Genomic DNA, 24,351 nt, shown 5'->3' with positions numbered 1-24,351 from the left:
AAGAAGTACCAATGGTGCCGTGCCAAGCATCGGGCGCTGGTGAACCTACTTAAGCAGGACCCAGAATTTCGGGTGTTCCGTGAGGGCCTTGAACAGTCGGAGGCCCAACTGAAACGGAGGGTGGCCGAGTTGGGGCAGGCCGATGAGCAGCTGATGATTGCTCTGGCTCGGAACATTAAGCTGGAGACTCTTCTTCAGTCGAAGGAAGAAGAATTGGAGGTTAGCCGTGGGGTAGCGACGGAAGCTGCTGATTTGCGGATCAAGGTCGCTGCTTTGATCGCCGAACTCGATGCCAGGGCGGCTGAGATTGAAGTCCTTAAGCGGACTGCTGCACCAAGGCCTGATGAGGATGCGCATCGTGAGGCGCATGATATGTGGGTATACGCCGAGGCCAGATTAGTCGTATTCGAGGAGTTCTTGGCTGCGGGTCGAGCCACTGAGGCGGAGGTTCAGGAGCAACGGCGCATAGCCCGCGTTGCCGGCGAAACCTGTGGGTATAGTTCTGACTCCCCAGACCGGGAGGGCGATAACTCCGAAGATGTCAACCGTCTAGAATCTGGCTCTTGGATCTCTGCAACTTATCAACCCGGGAGCGGCGATGAACAAGGTGGCGGTCAGGCGGGGGACGACGGTTGAAGCGGCGAAGCCTCTTAGGACTTGTAGCAATTTCGTTTTGTTGTATTTTGGAATATAAATGGGACCTTTTGTAAGGTCAGGTGTACATACATTTTTTGAATGATAATGAAAGTCATACTTTTGCTGTCATTCTTTTCCTTTTGTATCTTTTATTTTCGGTACCTCGTCTCCGCAGAGCGGGTGCTCACTTGTAGGATTTTTAGTGTGTTTCTCGAACGCTATCTGTGTTATCCGCCGATAGGATGCGACTTCGATGCTAGATAGTGGTGGCTTTAGCTAATAATGGCATCAATTCAATTGTTATTTGAGTGCCTTTCGTCGTAGTCGAACAGGATTGGCGACTGTTGGCGACGATGGCCTTAGCCATAATACTGTTGATGGCCTTAGCCATGTACGTAACTTCGACTGTCGTCGAATTACTTGTTTGTAGTGGTCAAGCTGGGTCAATTTATTGACAACAATGGCCTTAGACATAATACTGTCGTTGGCCTTAGCCGTGTATGTAACTTCGACTGTCGTTGAATTATTTGCTTGTCGTAGTCGAGCTGGGTCGACTTATTGACGACGATGGCCTGAGCCATAATACTGCCGATGGCCTTAGCCATGTACGTGACTTCGATTGTCGTCGAATTACTTGCTTGTCGTAGTCGAGCTGGGTCGACTTATTGACGATGATGGCCTGAGCCATAATACTGTCGATGGCCTTAGCCATGTACGTAACTTCGATTGTCGTCGAATTACTAGTTTGTCGTAGTCGATCTGGGTCGACTTATTGACGACGATGGCCTTAGCCGTTTATACGTTGGAGATGGCCTTAGACGTTCATTCATTGGAGATGGCCTTAGCCGTTTGCACGTTGGAGATGGTCTTAGCCGTTCATACATTGGAGATGTCCTTAGCCGTTCATACATCGGAGATGGCCTTAGCCGTTCATTCATCGAAGATGGCCTTAGCCGTTTGCACGTTGGAGATGGCCTTAGCCGTTTGCACGTTGGAGATGGCCTTAACCGTTCATACATTGGAGATGGCCTTAGCCGTTCATACATCAGAGATGGCCTTAGCCGTTTGCACGTTGGAGATGGCCTTAGCCGTTTGCACGTTGGAGATGGCCTTAGCCGTTCATTCATTGGAGATGGCCTTAGCCGTTCATACATTGGAGATGGCCTTAGCCGTTTATACATTGGAGATCATGCTAGTCCAGTCCCTTTGTCATGTCAGTCAGGAGAGCGTATGGAGTGGCTGGTATGATAAACTTGTTCCGCAAATATCTCCAGGTGTCCCCTCTGCCGCCTCGTTAAAAACCTCCCCGGGAAAACCCAATTGGGACAAAACTCGGGTAAGGGAAAAAGAGTGAGACTCGGGAGACGCCTTTCAGAAATGGAAATACTTGAGGTGGGCGACGTTCCAATTGTTTTGGAGCGTTTTTCCTTCCATTGTTTCTAATTGAAATGCTCCTTTACTTGCTGCTGCTGTGATTTTGTAGGGTCCGTCCCAGTTGGTGCCCAGTTTTCCTTCGCTTGGGTCATTTGATGCCAACGTTTTGTCTTTGAGGACGTAGTCTCCCACTTTGAGTGGTCTTATTTTGTCTCTCTTGTTGTAGTATCTTTCGACTTGTTGTTTCTGAGCCATCATTCTTATGTGGGCCATTTCTCTTCTTTCCACGACCTCATCGAGGTCTTGAAGTCTGTTTATGTCGTTCTTTGCTCCGCTGGTATGTGAATACCTCAAGCTTGGTTCGCCGACTTCGACTGGTATGACCGCGTCGGTTTCGTAGACCAGTGAGTACGGTGTTTCTCCTGTGGAGGATTTGGGTGTGGTTCAGTGTGCCCACAACACTTCCGGTAGTAGCTCGGGCCATAGCCCTTTGGCTTCCTCGAGTTTCTTCTTCAGTATGTTCAGTATTGTTTTATTGGAAGACTCTGCTTGGCCGTTGGCGGCGGGGTGATATGGCGTGGAGAGTATTTGCTTAATATGCCATTTGTCGAAGAACTCTATCGTCTTTTGGCCGATGAAAATTCGCCCGTTATCGCAGCTGATTTCCTTGGGGATGCCGAAACGGCAGATGATATTCTTCCATATGAAGGCGATGACTTCCTGTTCGCGTATTTGGGCATACGCACCTGCTTCCACCCACTTGGAAAAATAGTCAGTTAAAACTAATAGAAATCGTACCTTTCCTCGTCCCGCTGGTAGGGGACCGACTATGTCCATTCCCCATTTGATGAAAGGCCATGGGGAAGTGACTGAGTGAAGTGGTTCACTTGGTTGGTGTATCATGGGGGCATACTTTTGGCGTTGTTCGCATCGGCGAACGTATTCCACTGCGTCTTTCTTCATTGTGGGCCAATAATAGCCGGCCCGTATTATGCAGTGCATGAGGGCACGGTTACCTGTGTGGGCACCGCAGTGGCCTTCGTGTACCTGTTCGAGCACCAGCCTCATTTGGTGCGGCCCTAAGCATTTGGCTAGGGGTCCGCCAAACGTCCTTTTATAGAGCTCGTAGTTTATCAGGCAATACCGGGCGGCCTGTACGCGGAGCTTCTTGGCTTCTTTTTTGTCGAGTGGGAGTGTTCCGTCCTACAGATAGGATACAAATTGGTTGCGCCAGTCCCAAGTCAAATTTAAAGAGAGTACCTCAGGGTGATCAATGGCTGAATGGAGGAGGGTGACCACACTTTCTTTGTTGAAGTTTTTAGTGGTTGCGGCCAATTTTGCTAGACCGTCTGCTTCAACGTTCTGTGCCCTCGGAACTTATTCGAAGCGGCACTCGTCGAACTCAGTCATTAATCTGTGGATTTCTGACTGGTATTTTTGCAATATCTGCTCCTTGATTTGGTGAGTCCCAGTGACCTGGTTCACCACGAGTTGGGAGTCGCAATGGAGAACGAGTCATCGAGCTCCATACTTGATGGCTAGTTTTACACCTGCAATAACAGCCTCGTACTCGGCCTCATTGTTAGTCATCTCGGGGCATCGTATGGACTGGCGAATTATTTTTCCTGTAGGGACCTCGATAACGAGTCCCAGTCCCGATCCCGAGGCATTAGCAGCGCCATCAGTGTAAAGAGTCCATAGGTCGGTGTTGGAGGGGGCACGACGTGCCTCTAGTTCCGCCTTTGGTAATATCTCTGCGCTGAAGTCGACAAGTACTTTTGACTTGATGGCGTTTCTTGGGTGATATGAGATATCGTGCTCGCTGAGCTCTATGGCCCATCTGGCGAGCCTGCTTGATAACTCAAGCTTATGTAGGATGCTTCTCAAGGGGAAGGTCGTCACTACTTTTATGAGGTGGCACTGAAAATAGGGTCGGAGCTTCCGTGAAGCTACGGCCAATGCCAAAGCTAATTTTTCGAGGTGCGGATACCGTGTTTCGGCATCCACTAAGGTTTTGCTAATATAGTAAATAGGAGATTGCGTACCTTCGTTTTCACGAACCAAGACTGCGCTGACGGCGACCTCGGATACGGCCAAATATACCAGCAGGGGCTCGCCTGGACTTGCTTTGGCCAGCAGTGGTGGCGAAGATAGGTATGCTTTCAATTTTCTCAAGGCTTCGACGCATTCCTCGTTCCACTGTAACCCATTGTCCTTTCTCAGCACATTGAAAAATTTATGGCACCTGTCGGAGGATCGTGAGATGAACCTGGATAGGGCGGCTATTCGCCCCGTCAGCTTTTGCACCTGTTTTTTGCTGTTCAACATCTCGGGTATTACGTCTATCGCCTTGATCTGATCTGGGTTGACCTCGATGCCTCGTTGTGATACGAGAAATCCTAAGAATTTTCCTAAGGTCACGCCGAAGGCATATTTCTCGGGGTTCAGTTTCATCCCGTACCTTCTCAATATCCCGAAAGCTTCTTTCAGATGGTCGATGTGGTCCTCTTTTCTTGTCGACTTCACCAGCATATCGTTGATATAGACTTTCATAGTCTTACCAAGATGCTCTTTGAACATTTTGGTGACCAGTCTTTGGTACGTAGCCCTTGCATTTTTGAGCCCGAAGGGCATTACCTTGTAGCAGTAAATCCCTTGGTGGGTGATGAAAGTCGTCTTCTCCTGGTCCTCCTCGACCATCATGATTTGATTGTAGCCGGAGTAGGCATCTAAGAAGCTCAGCAGTTCATGTCCTGCGGTAGCGTCGATCAATTGGTCGATGTGGGGCAGTGGGAATGAATCCTTTAGGCATGCTTTGTTCAGATCGGTGAAATCCACACACATTCTCCACTTCCCGTTTTTCTTTTTGACCATGACGACATTGGCGACCCACTGGGGGTACTTCGATTCTCTGATGGAGCTGTTGCCTAGTAATTTGTCTACTTCCTCACTGACCGCTTCATTGATAGCGGTGTTGAATTTCCTTCTCATCTGTCGCACGGGCGGATGTAATGGATCGACATTCAGCTTGTGGGTGGCGATGTCTCGCGAGATTCCCGGCATATTTGAATGGGAAAAAGCGAACAAATCTGCATGGTTAGTTAGGAATTCACGATACTTACTTGGGTTGGCGAGGCCGTGCCCGATGTAGGCTTTCTTCCTAAGGTCGGTGTCGTCCAATTGGACTGGGTCGAGATCTTCGGCCGTTGCTTTACAGGCTTCCACGATGTCGAGGTCTCTAATGGCGTCCGTTGTCGGGTTGACCTTAGTCCCCGACACAGCTAATTGCTATGCCTCCGCGCTCGCCCCCTTTAGCTGTTGGGTGTAGGCGCAATCTTGAGCTATTTTGTAGCATTCCTGTGCGGTGCGCGGCTCGCCTCGAATGCTGAATACTCCCTATGGGGTAGGGAACTTGATAACTTGGTAAGGCTTGAAGGGACGGATCGCATGGCGTGTATCCACGGGCGCCCTATGATGACGTTGTACGCTGTTTCCTAGTTCATCACGTGGAAAGTTGTTTCCAGCGTGACTCCTCCTGCTAAAACGGGCAGTGATATTTCTCCGGATGTCCATTCCACTGCATTGTTAAAACCAGTTAGTGTTATGCAACGCGGTATTACCTTATCCTCGAGTCCCATTTGTACGAGGACCCTCGGGTGGATAATACAGGCGCCGCTTCCATCGTCAATCATGATTCTTTTAACATCTGTATCAGCGATACATAAAGTGATAACTAAAGCATCGTAATGAGGGAAAGACAAACCGTCGGCATCAGACTTATCGAAGGTGATACTATCTTCGAAGTCGTCATACCGTTCATGGGCGATGGTCCGCTTTAGTTTGTGCGTGGTGGCGAACTTGACGTGATTGATCGCTAAGTCGTCGCCGCCTCCGATGATCATGTTTATCGTGCATGCTGGGGAGGGCGGCTTCGGCGGCCCGTGGGGTTGTTCCCGTCCGCGTCCCAAGTTGATTTTCCCTTTGTCACTGAGTAATTCCCTCAGGTATCCCTGGTTCAGCATCCTGACCAGCTCGTGCCGTAGGCCTATGCAGTCTTCGGTTTTGTGTCCCCGTTCCTGATGGAACTCACATAGGACGTTTGATTTTTTCGTGGCAGGGTCTGATTTCATCTTCTGCGGCCACTGCACTTTGGTGCCCAGCTTCTCCAGTGCGTACACTATTTCTGAAGGAGGCACACAAAAGTTATGGGCGGATAATAAAGGAGGCATACCTCTTTCGTTTCGGAGTGGGGCGACGTGTCGCTGTAGCGCGTCCGTATGCCTTGGTGGTGGATGGGAGGATCTGGTGTATGGCTGGTGTCGGTCTTTGTTGGAGCGTGGGAGTTGTTCTCGCCGTCCTTCATTGCGTAGATCCCTCCTTGTTTCTGAGTGTATCGTTGTTAGCCGTTGGGTCGTCCCATTAAGATCATCCTCGTCCGCTCGTACCTCAGCGCAATAGGCGTTGTGCATTTCCTCCCATGTGGTAGGGGGATATTTCATGAGGCGGCTTAGTAGCTTCTTGGTTTCCCTCGAACCATCCCTGTTTAGCCCGTTCTGGAAAGCGGCGACTGCCTACCTTCCGATACGTTTGGTAGACTCATCCTTACCCTATTAAACTTGGCTAGGAAGTCCCTGAGTCCCTCCCCTGCGGTTTGCCTGACGGCGAAGATGTCGCTGACCCTTGCTTCCGCTTTCTTTGCACCTGCATGGGCGGTGACGAACTTATCCGCCATTTCCTCGAACGTTGATATCGCCTTAGCTGGTAGCTGAGAGTACCACGTTAGGGCCCCTCCTGTCAACGTCTCACCAAACTTCTTCAGCAGCACCGATGGTACCTGTTCTTTTGATAGGTGTTGCCCTTTACAGCAGTGACATAGTGGATCAAATGATCCTCGAGATCTGTGGTTCCGTCATATACCCTCAAGTAGGGTGGCATCTTGAAGGTTTTCGGGATAGGGTGAGGGGCAGCTTCTTCAGTGTATGGTTGTTCAACGAACCTCCCCACGTCGCATTTTGGTAGCAAATTGGGAGCACCGGGGATCTTGTCTACCCTCTCTTGATGTTCTTTCATTTGGTCGCGGAGTGCCTTGTTTTCATTCTCCATTTCTTCCATCTTCTTTAGGATGGCTGTTAGCGTGCCGTCGTTGGTCTGTGCCTCGATGGGTTTGTTATTTGCTCGTGCAGCTTCAGGTTCACCCACGGCAGCAGTGGTACCTACCGTTTGTATACATCTGACGTTACTTTGCGGTGACTTCTCAACCAAGCCACTTAGAGTGCTTGTTAGCCATTCTTCCAGTAGCTTCTTGACCACCGGGGGTACTTCCTTAGCCGCAGATGTGGAAGCTCCTTTTTCATGCAAGATCGCCAGGTCTTCGGATGGGGAAGATGAGATCTCTGCACCTGGCGTGATGCTAGGGGTTGCATTCAAAATGCCCTTGGTCACCGGCCTCGTTGAGAGGATCAAGGAGATTGGCTGTAACACCCACTATCGCTTTCATTCTGGTGTTATTTTCAGCCATCTTTTGTTTTCGTGTGGTGTAGAGAATGGTAGTTGGTTGCTCTCTAGGTGGATACTATGATTTTGATTCTCGAAATCCCCACAGACGGCGCCAAATTGTTTGGCTCAAAAGTTATCGATATACTTTGCAAGCTTAAAAACAATCAAAAGTAGGAAAGGGTAAATCGTAATCAAATATAATAGACCTAGAGATGAAAAATGAAGTTGTTGTTGTAGATCTAATAGTGTAAAAATGATAATATGNTAACATGGGCCAGTTCATTTGCTCAACTGGCCCATGTCAATGCATGTGATCTTCCACTTCAAGTATGACTTGTAGAAGAGTACCACTGAATCTTCTAAGGAATCTCAGCTTTGCAATTTTCCATCAACTTCACGCATAAGCAACACAGAATTATCAAGCACACGTCTGCTTTCATAGATGATAGACCGGAACAATTCATGCTTAGGTTTTGGTTTATAGGAGCGCAGTTCGACAAGGGGATTTTTGATCTCCGATCTCTTGTACAACTCCTTCGCCGGCTGGACGTGCTTCCACCAAAAGTCAGAAAGTGCAATCTTCAAGAGTTCCCAATATTCTTCGTCACGATGCCATATATTTTAAAATTTTCATATACTTTCCCAAAAAGCAAACGAAGAACAAAAGAAGAAAGATTTACACATATTCAGAACGATCCAAATGAACAAAATGTCTTGAATTCAGGACACGATATATAGTCGTACAATATCTACCTATCAAGGAACTTTATTTCATCTAATCCTAAGTTCCGAACTATTTACGTGTGGAAAAGGACAACGATCAGCACAATAAAGACAGAAATTGAGCGGATGATTGACGCTCAAGTAAAATGGGTAGAATATGACTAATGCAGATATGTTAATGTCAAGCTAAAAGAATGAGAATATGGAGAGTTGTTAAACATCGTGCCTCTCATAGCACCCTTGCTAAGTTAATAAGTACTTGGAAAATGAATTCTGCAGCGAAATTAGGTCACATGACTGACCAATCGTTTCCTCCCTCCGTTTCAATTTATCTGAACCTGTATGACTGGGCACAGAGTTTAAGAAAAAATGAAGACTTTTGGAATTTGTGGTCCTAAACAAGTCAAAAAAGGGCCCAGAGTATTTGTGTGATCATAAAAGCTTCTCGTTAAGGGTAAAATTGTAAGTTTAAGCTAAATTATTTTCAAATTTAGAAAGGGGTCATTCTTTTTGGAACGGACCAAAAAGGAAATAGGTTCACATAAAATGGAACGAAAGAAGTAGTAAAGAGCAGGAGTACTATAAATTATCTTTAATTTAATATGCCTTAATTAAGGAAAAAAGAGTAAAAATCTAACTTATGACGCATACCTAATAATTGACTAATAGGGACGACTCGAACCTTTTACTTACCTTTTCTATATAAAATAAATTTGCCATATCATCATCATCATATACTATATTATAAGTATGAAGACTTTTAGGAGAAGTTTTTTTACAAAAATATCCTTCAAAAATTGAATAACCAAATTATCCTCTATCCAATATTAAAATTACCTCCCATTAAATAAAAAAGTAAAATGAAAACACCTCCCATTAAATTATTTATTTGAACTAAATAGCAGCCTAGGCTTTTTGCTATGTTGGTTTCGCCGGATCAATACACTCAAAATATTAAATTAGGATCCTATTAAACGTAAAGACATTAAAAAAAATAACATCTTCTACGTCTCTCCACTTACCTATCACTATTGTATTCTTTGAAGCACTTAAATTGGAGAATTAATCTCCGAAAATACAATAATGCTATATGAATGTGAGCAATATGAAGAGACTAACTAAATAATATTGCATTTGGTGTTATTCTGATGGATATATGTAAAGCCTTAACGTTTTTTGAGTTAACACTTCATTTCGATAGCTGGACTATTTAAATTCCTAAATGCTTAGAAACATTATATGCATGAGACCCAATGGTCTCTATTAGAACGTGCCATGCCAAAAGAGATGCTCCCCTGCATAAGCAGTTTCTTGCTTATTATTATCCGCTAAATCTTAGTTATGCTGGATAAAAATATTGGAAGAAGAGATGTTTTTCTCAGGTTTGCTCACAGAAAAAAAGGTACAATATTTAGTGTGCATATGAAAGCTATTCATGCAGATAAAGAAGCATATACACGATCTGATACTTGCTCGCTCCCCTTCATCCCAGGTTTATGTACTGGACGTGATTCCAGATTTTGTATATAATGAAAAACTTGTGTCTTTAGCTTCTATTATCTCTTGATAATAGAAATTTGTTTCTTATTTTTATATAGCAGACATTGGTCTGGGTTGTCGAGAGTCCATTGGAAACAACCTCTCTACTTCCACAAGGTAGGAATAAGGTATGCGTACACACTATCCTCCCAAGACCCCACTTTGTAGGATTATACTGGGTATTGTATGTTGGACTTTAAGCCATTGGGCTTTAAAGTAGAAGAAGTGTGAATTGGAAATGGAGGGAAATTGAAAATTTGAAGAAGTGAACTTTTGTCTTGCACTTTGTCCCTCATTGGTGAGGGACAACCACATTTGTGTGCTTATATATAGAATCAATTCTTAAAGCTCATAAAAGGAGTTGAAGAGAATGAACCCTCGCGCCGCCGTCGTCGCTCGGCTTCGGCTCGGCTCGGCTCGATTATTTTTTGGACAAAATTTATTTAATTATTTAATAATTAATTAAATGCCAAATCACTGCTGAAAATACGCTAGAACCCTGCTGATGAAGGTTCAGAAAGCCCCTCTGACCGCGGCAGGCACGAAAAACACTCCAGAACTTCTTTCTTTCTGAATATACTGCATTCTAATTCGCAGTCTCTCTCTCTCAAATTCGTAAGTGTGATTTTGCTTCGTTCTTTAAGTTCGTTGGTATCCTGCAGTTTTTATTGCCACTGTTGCAGGAAGGTTTATTCCGTTTTATTCTGGGAGGATTTAATCCATTACCTTGGCAACGTGTGAGGGGGTTAAAATTCCTTAAGGACACACAAGCAAATTGTGGACTCGGAATATTTCTTAAACTCTACTATTTTTCCAGATTTCTTTAATTCTTCTAACAGTTTTGTTTTCCTGATTTTGTGTTTTAACACAGTAACGCTCACAAGCTTAAGGAATTTTATACTAACATTTCTGTGTTGAAACATTTATTAAACTATTAATCATATTTTGTACACTGTTTTGGAGACTAAAGCCTTGTTGTTTTCTACTCCAATAATTCTTTCTATCCGGTTTAAAGTACATAAAAACTTTGCCGGAATAATAAACGTACGAGTTTGAAGTATATAAAAACTTCACCATTGTTACGTGTTGTATGTTTGGTTTGATATTCAGTTTGAAGATATCAAAACTTCACTGATTTAACAAAGTTCTGTATTGTTTTCAACTTTACAGAAATATGACGAATGAAAACCAAACTAATGGAAGTGTTGCGGGAACGGGTGCTACTGTTACGAGTGCTACTGCCTCGTCAAGTCGTTCTACTCCTGCTCATGCTATGGTACCGGCAAAAAAATCCGGAAAGTTTTCCGGTATTGACTTCAAACGCTGGCAAATGAAGATGCTCTTCTATCTTACTACGTTGAGTTTGCAACGTTTCATCCAGGAGGATCCTCCGGTCATGGCTGAAAATACTCCGGATGATGAACGACTTGTTGTAACTGAAGCATGGAAACATTCTGATTTCCTGTGCAAAAATTACATTTTGAGTTGTTTGGAAGATGGCTTGTACAATGTCTATAGTGTCATGGAAACTTCAAAAGCGTTATGGAATGCGCTTGAGAAGAAGGACAAGACTGAGGATGCCGGACTTAAGAAATTCGTGGCTGCAAGGTTCTTGGATTTCAAGATGATTGACACTAGGTCGGTCATAACTCAAGTCCAAGAACTACAAGTCATTGTACATGACCTCCTTGCTGAAGGTATGACCCAAATCAATAATTTTATTAACAAGATTTATCTTAATATTAATAATGAATTTGTTATTGAAGGTATGGTCATAAATAAGGCCTTTCAAGTCGCTGCTTTCATTGAGAAGTTACCTCCGCTGTGGAAGGATTTTAAGAACTATCTTAAACACAAACGGAAGGAAATGACACTAGAAGACTTGATTGTTCGTTTGAGGATAGAAGAGGACAACAAAAATGCTGAAAAGAAGTCATGTGGACACTCGACAATAATGGGGGCAAACATTGTTGAGGAGGCACCACAAAATAAGAAGAGGAAGAAAGCTTCTGGACCAAAGAATTACCCAAGCAAGAAGAAGTTCAAGGGTAATTGCCACAACTGTGGAAAAACTGGGCATAAGGTAGTGGATTGTCGTGCCCCAAAGAATGATAAGAAGAAAAAGAATCAAGCCAACATGGTCGAAGATGAAATGGAAGACTTGTGTGCCATGTTGTCTGAATGCAACTTGGTAGGAAATCCGAAAGAATGGTGGATAGATTCTGGAGCCACCCGCCATGTTTGTGATAACAAGGAGTTATTTTCTTCTTATGCCCCGGCAGGTCCCGACTAGACAATCTTCATGGGAAATTCATCTACGGCCAAGATTGAAGGAGTTGGCAAGATTGCGTCGAAGATGACGTCGGGAAAAATAGTGACTCTAAACCAAGTCCTCCATGTTCCAGAAATTCGCAAGAATCTTGTGTCTACCTCACTTCTTGTCAAGAATGGATTCAAATGTATTTTTATTTCTAATAGTGTTGTACTAAGTAAGAACGATTTGTATGTAGGAAAAGGTTACCTAAATGAGGGCCTTTTTAAGCTAAATGTAGCAGCAGTTCCTATCAATAAAGTGAATGCTTCTTCTTACTTGCTTGAGTCAAACACTTTATGGCATTCGCGTTTAGGTCACGTAAACTTCAAAACATTGCGAAAGATGATAAATCTAGAAGTATTGCCAAAATTTGATTGCATTAATTCTAAATGTCAAATATGTGTGAAATCAAAGTATGCTAAGCATCCTTGTAAGTCCGTTGAAAGGAATTCAAGTCCTTTAGACTTAATTCACACAGATATTTGCGACATGAAGTCAACACCATCTCGCGGTGGGAAAAAGTATTTTATTGCTTTTATTGACGATAGCACGAGATACTGCTATGTTTATTTACTTAATAGTAAAGATGAGGCAATTGATGCTTTCAAGCAATACAAGAGTGAAGTTGAAACACAACTAAACAAAAAGATCAAAATGATAAGAAGTGATAGGGGTGGCGAATATGAATCTCCTTTTGAAGAAATATGTTTGGAAAATGGCATTATTCACCAAACAACTGCCCCTTACTCTCCACAATCTAACGAAATTGCGGAGAGAAAGAATCGAACATTGAAGGAGATGATGAATGCGTTGCTGATAAGTTCTGGCTTACCACAAAACTTGTGGGGGGAAGCTATACTTACAGCTAACCGAATAATCAACCGTGTACCTCATAGTAAAACACAATCCATTCCTTATGAAAAGTGGAAAGGAAGGAAGCCCAGCTTGAAATACTTCAAAGTGTGGGGATGTCTAGCTAAGGTACAAGTTCCTAAACCTAAAAGGGTTAAGATAGGTCCAAAAACGGTTGATTGTGTGTTTATTGGATATGTAACCAATAGCAAGGCATATCGTTTTCTGGTTCATAAGTCAGAAAATCCGGAGATTCACGTTAATACGATAATAGAATCAGATAATGCTGAATTCTTTGAAACTATTTATCCGTATAAAAAGGAAAGTGAAGTGACCTACCAAAAGTCAAAACGACCTCGGGAGGAAATAACAGATGGTATGCCTAATGAGGAAAATCCGAGAAGAAGTAAATGTCAACGGACATCTACTTCATTCGGTCCAGATTTTCTGACTTTTCTGTTAGAAAGTGAACCTCGTACCTTCAAGGAAGCAATGTTTTCATCAGAAGCACAATATTGGAAAGAAGCGGTCAATAGTGAAATAGAATCCATATTGAGCAACCATACATGGGAATTGGTTGACCTTCCTCCAGGTAATAAAACATTGGGTTCTAAATGGATTCTCAAGAAGAAAATGAAAGACGATGGTACTATTGACAAATACAAGGCAAGACTTGTTGTCAAAGGATTTAGACAGCGAGAAGGTCTTGACTATTTTGACACATACTCGCCGGTAACAAGAATTATATCCATTCGGATGCTAATAGCGTTAGCCGCCTTGTATGATCTTCAAATCCATCAAATGGATGTAAAAACAGCCTTCTTAAATGGTGATTTAGAGGAAGAAATCTACATGGACCAACCTGAAGGGTTTGTGGTTCCGGGAAAAGAAAAGAAGGTGTGTCGACTTGTTAAGTCTCTTTATGGACTAAAACAAGCACCCAAGCAATGGCATGCGAAATTTGACCAAACAATGTTGTCAAATGGTTTTAAGATTAATGAATGTGATAAATGTGTTTACATTAAGAACGTTCCAAATCATATAGTCATTGTTTGCTTATATGTTGATGATATGCTAATAATGAGCAAAGACATTGCCGACATTCAAGCTGCTAAGCGCATGCTTGCTAGTAAGTTTGATATGAAAGACTTAGGAGTTGCCGATGTAATTCTAGGAATTAAAATCCAGAGGACTCCTCAAGGTCTAGCTTTGTCTCAATCACATTACGTGAAAATGGTACTTGAAAAATTCAAACACTTGGAATTTAGAAGTGCAAGAACTCCAATTGACTTAAATCATCATCTCATAAAGAATAAAGGTGAAAGTACGTCTTAATTGGAGTATGCTCGTGTGTTGGGAAGCTTAATGTACATCATGAACTGTACACGACCTGATATAGCTTGTGCGATAAGTAAACTTAGTCGATTCACAAGTAATCCCAAAAAGCATCACTGGGTAGCAATGAAACGAGTTCTGGGATATTTGGAATATACCCAAGACTACGCTTTGCACTACAAGAAATATCCTGCGGTTATCGAAGGATATAGTGATGCTAATTGGATAACCGGCTCATCAGAAACAATGTCCACAAGTGGATATGTTTTTACTGTTGGTGGAGGACCAGTATCTTGGAAGTCTTACAAACAAACGTGCATTGCTCGCTCTACAATGGAATCAGAGTTTATAGCTATGGATAAAGCCGGTGAAGAAGCTGAATGGCTTCGAAATTTTTTAGAAGACATTCCGTTCTGGCCAAAACCTTTGGCTCCTATTTGCATACATTGCGATAGTGAGGCTGCAATAGGACGGGCAGGGAGCGTTATGTATAACGGAAAGTCTCGTCATATATGACGAAGACATAACACCGTTAGACAACTACTTTCTAGTGGAATTATCACTATTGATTATGTAAGATCAAAGGATAATGTGGCGGATCCGCTTACAAAAGGCTTAACTAGAGAGTGAGTTGAGAAATCATCTAAGGGAATGGGACTATGGCCGAGGACAAGTCAACATGGCGGTAACTCTACCTAGAATTTTGGATGTTCCGAGATCTAGGTTCAAGGAGCTCAAACAAAGTTGTGATTGACCGGTTCAACATTGTCAAAATAAAATCTTTGGTCCATTCTCGTGATGAAGACAATGTTCAGTAACAAGGATAGAACTTTATACGTTCTTTAATGATTACCTAAGTTTGATGAGGTATTTATCAAATAGTGTCAATCTAAAGGATTACACGTTTAGGAATCACCTATGTAAGTGTGAAGTGGAAGCCGCTTCAACGAGAATTTTGTAAGGCCAATTCTCTACGCACTTATGAAACCAGGCGGTGTTCATGGCTAAAACGAACACATCAATGAGAACCAAAAGACAGTTAAGGGTTGGTTGTGTGACATATGGTTGTCTCGGTATACACTAAAGTTCGACGGTTCAAAGATATCAAATTTACCGATTGACCGAGTATATCCGACATATGTTCACTATGGAAAGTTCAAAGGGAAACCTATTTATCCAGATGCAATTAATCCTTACTTGCAAAATCACATAGCTTTCATCTATGATCTTTCTTGATACAGCCATTCCCATTCATGTGGGGGATTGTTGGACTTTAAGCCATAGGGCTTTAAAGTAGAAGAAGTGTGAATTGGAAATGGAGGGAAATAAAATGGAGGGAAATTGAAAATTTGAAGAAGTGAACTTTTGTCTTGAACTTTGTCCCTCATTGGTGAGGGACAACCACATTTGTGTGCTTATATATAGAATCACTTCTTAAAGCTCTTAAAAGGAGTTGAAGAGAATGAACCCTCGCGCCGTCGTCGCTCGCTTGCTCGGCTTGGATTTGAATTTGGATTTGGATTTGTCAAATGATCGATCGATAAGATTATTTTTGGACAAATTTTATTTAATTATTTAATAATTAATTATATGCCAAATCACTGCTGAAAATACGCCAGAACCCTGCTTAAGGTTCAGAGGGCCTCTCTGGTTGCGCTTTTGCCGCGACCGCGGTAGAACCGCGGCAGGCTAATTCAGAGAGCCTCTCTGACCGCGGTTCTGCCGCGACCGCGGTAGAACCGCGGCAGGCAGCGTATTCTTCTGAAAAGGCACCTTTGCCAGACATCTCTTCTGATAATTGCCTATAAATTCTGAGGCAAGGCTCCATTTTCTACACATGAAAAACACTCCAGAACTTCTTTCTTTCTGAATATACTGCATCCTAATTCGCAGTCTCTCTCTCTCAAATTCGTAAGTCTGATTTTGCTCCATTCTTTGAGTTCTTTGGTATCCTGCAGTTTGTATTGCCACTGTTAAATGAAGGTTTATTCCGTTTTATCCTGGGAGGATTTAATCCATTACCTTGGCAACGTGTGAGGGGGTTAAAATTCCTTAAGGACACACAAGAAAATTGTGGACTCGGAATATTTCTTAAACTCTTCTGTTTTTCCAGTTTCTTTTATTTTTCTAACAGTTTTTTTTCTGATTTTTGGTTTAACACAGTAACGCTCACAAGCTTAAGGAATTTTTTTATATACTAACGTTTCTGTGTTGAAACATATATTAAACTGTTATTCATATTTTGTATACTGTTTTGGAGACTAAAGCCTTGTTGCTTTCTACTCCAATAATTCTTTCTGTCCGATTTAAAGTACATAAAAACTTTGCCGGAATAATAAACGTACGGGTTTGAAGTATATAAAAACTTCACCATTGTTACGTGTTGTATGTTTGGTTTGGTATTCAGTTTGAAGATATCAAAACTTCACTGATTTAACAAAGTTCTGTTGTGTTTCCAACTCTACAGAAAAGATGTCGAACGAAAACCAAACTAATGGAAATGTTGTGGGAACGGGAGCTACTGTTACGAGTGTTGCTGCCTCGTCAAGCCGTTCTACTCCTGCTCATGCTATGGCACCAGCAGAAAAACCCGGAAAGTTTTCCGGTCCGTGTACCTCATAGTAAAACACAGTCCATTCCTTATGAAAAGTGGAAAGGAAGGAAGCCCAGCTTGAAATACTTCAAAGTGTGGGGGTGTTTAGCTAAGGTACAAGTTCCTAAACCTAAAAGGGTTAAGATAGGTCCAAAAACGGTGGATTCTGTATTTATTGGATATGTAACCAATAGCAAGGCATATCGTTTTCTGGTTCATAAGTCAGAAAATCCTGAGATTCACGTTAATACGATAATAGAATCAGATAATGCTGAATTCTTTGAAACTATTTATCCGTATAAAAAGGAAAGTAAAGTGACCTACCAAAAGTGAAAACGACCTCGGGAGGAAATAACAGATGGTATGCCTAATGAGGAAAATCCGAGAAGAAGTAAACGTCAACGGACATCTACTTCATTCGGTCCAGATTTTCTGACTTTTCTGTTAGAAAATGAACCTCGTACCTTCAAGGAAGCAATGTCTTCATCAGAAGCAGAATATTGGAAAGAAGCGGTCAATAGTGAAATAGAATCCATATTGAGCAACCATACATGGGAATTAGTTGACCTTCCTCCAGGTAATAAAACATTGGGTTCTAAATGGATTCTCAAGAAGAAAATGAAAGACGATGGTACTATTGACAAATACAAGGCAAGACTTGTTCTCAAAGGATTTAGACAGCGAGAAGGTCTTGAATATTTGGACACATACTCGCCGGTAACAAGAATTACATCCATTCGGATAATAGCGTTCGCCGCCTTGTATGATCTTCAAATCCATCAAATGGATGTAAAAACAACCTTCTTAAATGGTGATTTAGAGGAAGAAATCTACATGGACCAACCTGAAGGGTTTGTGATTCCGGGATTAGAAAAGAAGGTGTGTCGACTTGTTAAGTCTCTTTATGGACTAAAACAAGCACCCAAACAATGGCATGCGAAATTTGACCAAACAATGTTGTCAAATGGTTTTAAGATTAATGAATGTGATAAATGTGTTTACATTAAGAACGTTCCAAATCATATAGTCATTGTTTGCTTATATGTTGATGATATGCTAATAATGAGCAAAGACATTGCCGACATTTAAGCTGCTAAGCGCATGCTTGCTAGTAAGTTTGATATGAAAGACTTAGGAGTTGCCGATGTAATTCTAGGAATTAAAATCCAGAGGACTCCTCAAGGTCTAGCTTTGTCTCAATCACATTACGTGAAAATGGTACTTGAAAAATTCATACACTTGGAATTTAGAAGTGCAAGAACTCCAATTGACTTAAATCATCATCTCATAAAGAATAAAGGTGAAAGTACGTCTCAATTGGAGTATGCTCGTGTGTTGGGAAGCTTAATGTACATCATGAATTGTACACGACCTGATATAGCTTGTGCGATAAGTAAACTTAGTCGATTCACAAGTAGTCCCAACAAACATCACTGGGTAGCTATGAAACGAGTTCTAGGATATTTGGAATATACCCAAGACTACGCTTTGTACTACAATAAATATCCTGTGGTTATCGAAGGATATAGTGATGCTAATTGGATAACCGCCTCATCAGAAACAAAGTCTACAAGTGGATATGTTTTTACTGTTGGTGGAGGAGCAGTATCTTGGAAGTCTTCCAAACAAACGTGCATTGCTCGCTCTACAATGGAATCAGAGTTTATAGCTTTGGATAAAGCCGGTAAAGAAGCTGAATGGCTTCAGAATTTTTTAGAAGACATTCCGTTCTGGCCAAAACCTTTGGCTCCTATTTGCATACATTGCAATAGTGAGGTTGCAATAGGACGGGCAGGGAGCGTTATGTATAACGGGAAGTCTCGTCATATACGACGAAGACATAACACCGTTAGACAACTACTTTCTAGTGGAATTATCACTATTGATTATGTAAGATCAAAGGATAATGTGGCGGATCCGCTTACAAAAGGCTTAACTAGAGAGGGAGTTGAGAAATCATCTAAGGGAATGGGACTATGGCCGAGGACAAGTCAACATGGCGGTAACTCTACCTAGAATTTTGGATGTTCCGAGATCTAGGTTCAAGGAGCTCAAACAAAGTTGTGATTGACCGGTTCAACATTGTCAAAATAAAATCTTTGGTCCATTCTCGTGATGAAGACAATGTTCAGTAACAAGGATAGAACTTTACACGTTATTTAATGATTACCTAAGTTTGATGAGGTATTTATCAAATAGTGTCAATCTAAAGGATTACACGTATAGGAATCACCTATGTAAGTGTGAAGTGGAAGCCGCTTCAATGAGAATTTTGTAAGGCCAATTCTCTACGCACTTATGAAACCAGACGGTGTTCATGGCTAAAACGAACACAACAATGAGAACCAAAAGACGGTTAAGGGTTGGTTGTGTGACATATGGTTGTCTAGGTATACACTAAAGTTCGACGGTTCAAAGATATCAAATCTACCTATTGACCGAGTATATCCGACATATGTTCACTACGGAAAGTTCAAAGGGAAACCTAGTTATCCAGATGCAATTAATCCTTACTTGCAAAATCACATAGCTTTCATCTATGATCTTTCTTGATACAACCATTCCCATTCATGTGGGGGATTGTTGAACTTTAAGCCATTGGGCTTTAAAGTAGAAGAAGTGTGAATTGGAAATGGATGGAAATAAAATGGAGGGAAATTGAAAATTTGAAGAAGTGAACTTTTGTCTTGCACTTTGTCCCTCATTGGTGAGGGACAACCACATTTGTGTGCTTATATATAGAATCACTTCTTAAAGCTCTTAAAAGGAGTTGAAGAGAATGAACCCTCGCGCCGTCGTCGTCGCTCGCTCGGCTCGGCTTCGGCTTTGGCTTTGGCTTTGGCTTTGGATTTGTCAAATGATCGATCGATACTCTGGTCGCGGTTATGCCACGACCGCGGTAGAACCGCGGCAGGCAGCGTATTCTTCTGAAAAGGCACCTTTTCCAGACACCTCTTCTGATAATTGTCTATAAATTCTGAGGCAAGGCTCCATTTTCTACGCACGAAAAACACTCCAGAACTTCTTTCTTTTTGAATATACTGCATCCTAATTCGCAGTCTCTCTCTCTCAAATTCGTAAGTGTGATTTTGCTCCGTTCTTTAAGTTCGTTGGTATCCTGCAGTTTGTATTGCCACTGTTGCAGGAAGGTTTATTCCGTTTTATCCTGGGAGGATTAATCCATTACCTTGGCAACGTGTGAGGGGGTTAAAATTCCTTAAGGACACACAAGAAAATTGTAGACTCGGAATATTTCTTAAACTCTTCTGTTTTTCCAGTTTCTTTTATTTTTCTAACAGTTTTTCCTGATTTTTGGTTTAACACAGTAACGCTCACAAAATTCTTACATTATATCAATAAATTCTTAATATTAGACAAACCCACATTTTATATTTCATAACAAATAAATCTTTCATTTTAGAACTACTGTCAGGCCCAAAATTGAGAATTACATGTAGCTATGGCAAAGCCAGTAGCAATATATGAGGAAAAGTAAATTTACAGTATTGACAAAGAACTTTAGCTCCTCACATAAGTACAAAAAATACAACATGGTCAGTCATTTTTTGAAAGAAAGAAACAACATCATAGTTAGTATATAGGTCAAAATCTAATCAAAGGAATTTTAATTAAGGAAGAACGACCAGGAGTCAACCAAGCCGAAGTCACGTACAAGAAGCAATATATCAGCGAATGATTCAGCTACGGTGGAGATCGACCACTTAGTTCGCCCGAACGGCTAGTTCGACACTTAGACATTTCAGAGGAATACTCTAGAGGATATTCCAAGTACTTAGGTACTCCGGTTAAGGACGGCTGGGTAAGGCAAGTGTTTTGCATAAATATCATGAGAGAGAATAACAAAAAAAGGGGGACTTATGGGAACACAGACATACACATACATCCCTGTGAAGGAGAAGATGTTCCATCCTCCCAGCCTCTTTGCCAAAAGGAGGGGGGGGTAAATCTCAGGATCCTGGCATTTTATCTGTAGTTCAACTTTATCAAATGTATGGAAGTATATCTTGTTCAAGAATGGTGATTCTTTTCCTTTATGTATTCTTCATAATCATTTGATATTATTGAAGTCATCTTCCTCTTCTTACATTATGGAATCCAATCGCGAGTATAATCAAATTTTACGTTCCGCTTTGCTTGTTTATACCTGTCTTCTATCTCAGATCTAGAATAAATTATCTCTGGCTAGGATTTACCCCATATCTTGTTATTTAATTAGTTTAATAAAAAGGCTTGAAACTTTTTGGTCAAACAATTTGGTGCCGTCTGTGGGGATTTCCTTGCCAAAGTTTTAGTTTCCTCTAGATCGAAACTCGATTGTAGTTCTACTTCCCGTTCGTTGTAACTTCATCCGTTAGCCAAAGTTTTCGTTTCTTCACGCACTCGGGACTGGATCGGATTGGGACTTGAACTCGAAGATCCCAATAGGCGAAGTAAGTCATCAGCCCAGAAGGTGCCCAGATTCGACTAACGCCGAAGCTAAGTACGAGGCTGAGACCAGATCTGAAGCTAGCACTCAGTTCATTGCAAATCAGATCGAAGGGTCTTTCCAGACCCAAGTAGCGGAGACGGCAAAAACACCAAGCCGAAGATCCACAAGATGTCATCCGAGTTCTGTGGATATTAGTAGCAGCTACGAAGCATAGCAAAAGAAGGGAACATGGTCGCTCTCTTCCACTCGTTAACCAATCAATCGAGGTAACAAACGATTTCGTTTGGCTTTAAGTTGCTATTTCTTTTCAGAGTGGGACAGGAACAGGGGCATACTCACGGACACGCGAACAGGAAACAAACGCCATCAAAATAGCACACCAAGAAAACGCTCCGGGCCATATCATCCTGCAGGCAACGGTCGAGCAAACCCCTCCCCCCTCCCTAATAAGTTGGTATTCAACGCCATAAAGGAAAAGTCTGTATAGACTAGGACTGGGTCACCAGCCCGGAAAACATAAGAATCTCTCCAACACAACTAGCCAAAATTCAATCTCGTACATACATTGAGACGTCTCAAAGCTTGAGCGAGACATTCATCGCCCGGTCTATCGACTACCTCTCCAGGCCAAGAGATGAAGGGACTAGATAGACTGGGACTCCTCAAATATATGTACGGACCGTACAACAACATGTAGTATTCTCCAATAAATGAGTAAGCGAAGCGACATATGGAATTCTTACGCAACTCCACCAAGTTTACATATCACGCCAACGCAGGAAATGTACATTCGACCTCGTTCGAATTTACAACAAGACAAATTCGACCTCGCTCAAATCAATAAGTCTATATTCGACCTCGCTCGAATTAGCGATACAAATTCGACCTCGCTCGAACTAACAAATGCACATTCGACCCCATTCCAATTTACAACAAGATAAATTCGACCTTGTTCGAATTTACAACAAGACAAATTCGACCTCGTTCGAATTTACAACAAGAAAAATTTGACCTCGCTCGAATTAAGAAAGCTACATTTGACCCCGGTCGAATTAACTACCGAAAGTCAGGGACTTATCGCAAGAAGATCCTAGAAATTCGAAAATAAAAAAGAAGGAAAGGCCAAAGACGTACAACCAAGGACAAATCAACTGTTCCATTCAAAGGAAAAATAGCGTCTTATAAAGGGCCAAAAGGGGCCCCCACCCAACTAACTAAGTACAGAAAAACTAAATATAGGAGGAAAAATTAAGTACAAAAGCTTCACTCGGCATCATCTCCATCCACGCTGTCATCTCTCTCCCCGCTTGGTTCAGCGGCTTCACCTCCACCGTCACCCTCTCCATCAGAATGTTCATCATCAAAGGTAAGCCCTTCCTCAGCCTCATCGTCTCCATCGGCCTTCGGTGTCGCGGGGTCATAGCCGCAGGCAAGCCAGACCTCACGCGCTTTAACACGAACTTCTTCAAAAGCGGCTTCAGGAACATTCCCCGCTACCAACAAGCCCTTATATATATCCCGTTGAGCCTCAGCGTGGATCCACATCTCGTACAAAGGGAAAGGAACATCAACAGAGACAGACGCAGGAAGAGTCGAAGCCAACAATTGTGCCCTCTCAGCCTCGAGAGCAACAATTTGATCACCCAGGCTCGAGACATCTCTCTTAAGCCTGCCAATTTGCTCATCAAGTCGCGCCTCCCTTAGAGCGGCCGTTTCCATCTCAGTTGCACATTCAGACCTGAGAATGCGGATAGAGTCTTCCAGTGCTGCAGCCTTTGCCAAGGCCGCTACTCGGGCTCCCTCAGCCCTCTCTAGTTCGATCGCCTTCCTTTCCAACTCGGTCACCTTCTCCGCCAATTCAACACTTAGACCGGCGACTCTAGTGGCACTCTACTCAACTTCGGCGCGCAAGGCCACCACATTCGCCTGAAGATCAACACACTTGGCTGCAACACCCTTGCCCACCTCGAGCTCTTCTTCTTTAGCCCTAAGCAGCCCCTTTAGTTCGCTGCATCTGCCAATGGACCGCATCAGGTCCTTGTCCTTCAGCTCCAACTCCCTAAGCGACTAAAGATTGCCACCCGCCCTTCGTCGTGCATGCATCTCGCGGCACTTGTCACTGTATCGGTGGTACTTTGAAACCATTTTCTGAAAAGCGGTAGCCCGCCTCTCCTCACGACGGATACTCTCAGTCTCCAAAATGAAAGTTTGAAGAAAGAAGAGAGAACAGAAAAAGAAAGTCAGCAAGAGTGGAAGACGTAAAATGAAGAAAGCAGCAAACTCACCCTCAAAGCCATTCTGGCTACGCCCCGTGATAGGCCAGCATCGATGATCTCCTGAAGGGCCCTGCTTTCAGTAGCGGAACAAAGAAGGGCAAATTGGGGCACCAGGCTCACCGTGTCCTCCAGCAAATTGCAGTCCGGAGAAATCTCGATCACGCTGGAGGAATCATCCGTTCCTGCCTCCACCCGAGTGAACCCCGCCTCAAACATGTTTATGTCCCTGGGGTCAATATTTGAACCGGATTTATAGTGATCTATAACCACGCTCTTCACCCTCTCACTAGCCGAAGAGGGAGTGCGGTCCTGTTGTGAAGTCAATTGACCACTCGGAATGATCGCAACAGCCTCCGAGCTTTGTCCCCCTACCACGGTAGACTCCCTCACGCTAGAAAAGTGCACCGCCTCCACGTCCGAGGGGGATACGGTCTCCTCATCTTAATTAGCTTCACCAGCAGGCTCAGACACTGCCAACACGGGATCGTCCCTCGAAGGCCCCTCGATCCTGGGTACCCCATCAGCCCTTATTCTCCTCCTCTTTAATGGAGCTTCTTCGCAGTCGTCCTGAGACGATTCATCCACCAAATGAACTGCAGGAATAAAAGCTTCCGCCTAACGAGCAACCTCGTGACAGCCGAGTCCGGGAGGGGCCGTAGTCTGTAAAGTGCCCGCGGCATGAACGCTCTAACTTGCAACCGCAATCGATGCAGGTCCGATCGAGAGACTCGACTGACGGAAAGCAGGTATGGAGCCCTCTCCC

At 42.9% G+C, this 24,351-nt stretch overlaps 1 protein-coding gene across 1 annotated transcript in view; it reads right to left on the bottom strand.

Annotated features, from left to right (window-relative positions):
• LOC109233639 overlaps positions 24,030-24,351 on the bottom strand; it is a 7,092-nt gene continuing 6,770 nt past the window's right edge. Inside the window, exon 4 of the mRNA XM_019399516.1 lies at positions 24,030-24,155. Coding sequence (XP_019255061.1) covers positions 24,030-24,155 — 126 coding nt within the window. The remainder of the gene's footprint in view (positions 24,156-24,351) is intronic.

Source organism: Nicotiana attenuata, chromosome 10, assembly GCF_001879085.1.
Source record: "Nicotiana attenuata strain UT chromosome 10, NIATTr2, whole genome shotgun sequence".
Classification (NCBI taxonomy): Eukaryota; Viridiplantae; Streptophyta; class Magnoliopsida; order Solanales; family Solanaceae; genus Nicotiana; species Nicotiana attenuata.
The sequence above is the reverse complement of the archived record's forward strand: the minus strand, read 5'-3'. Positions and strand labels throughout refer to the sequence as shown.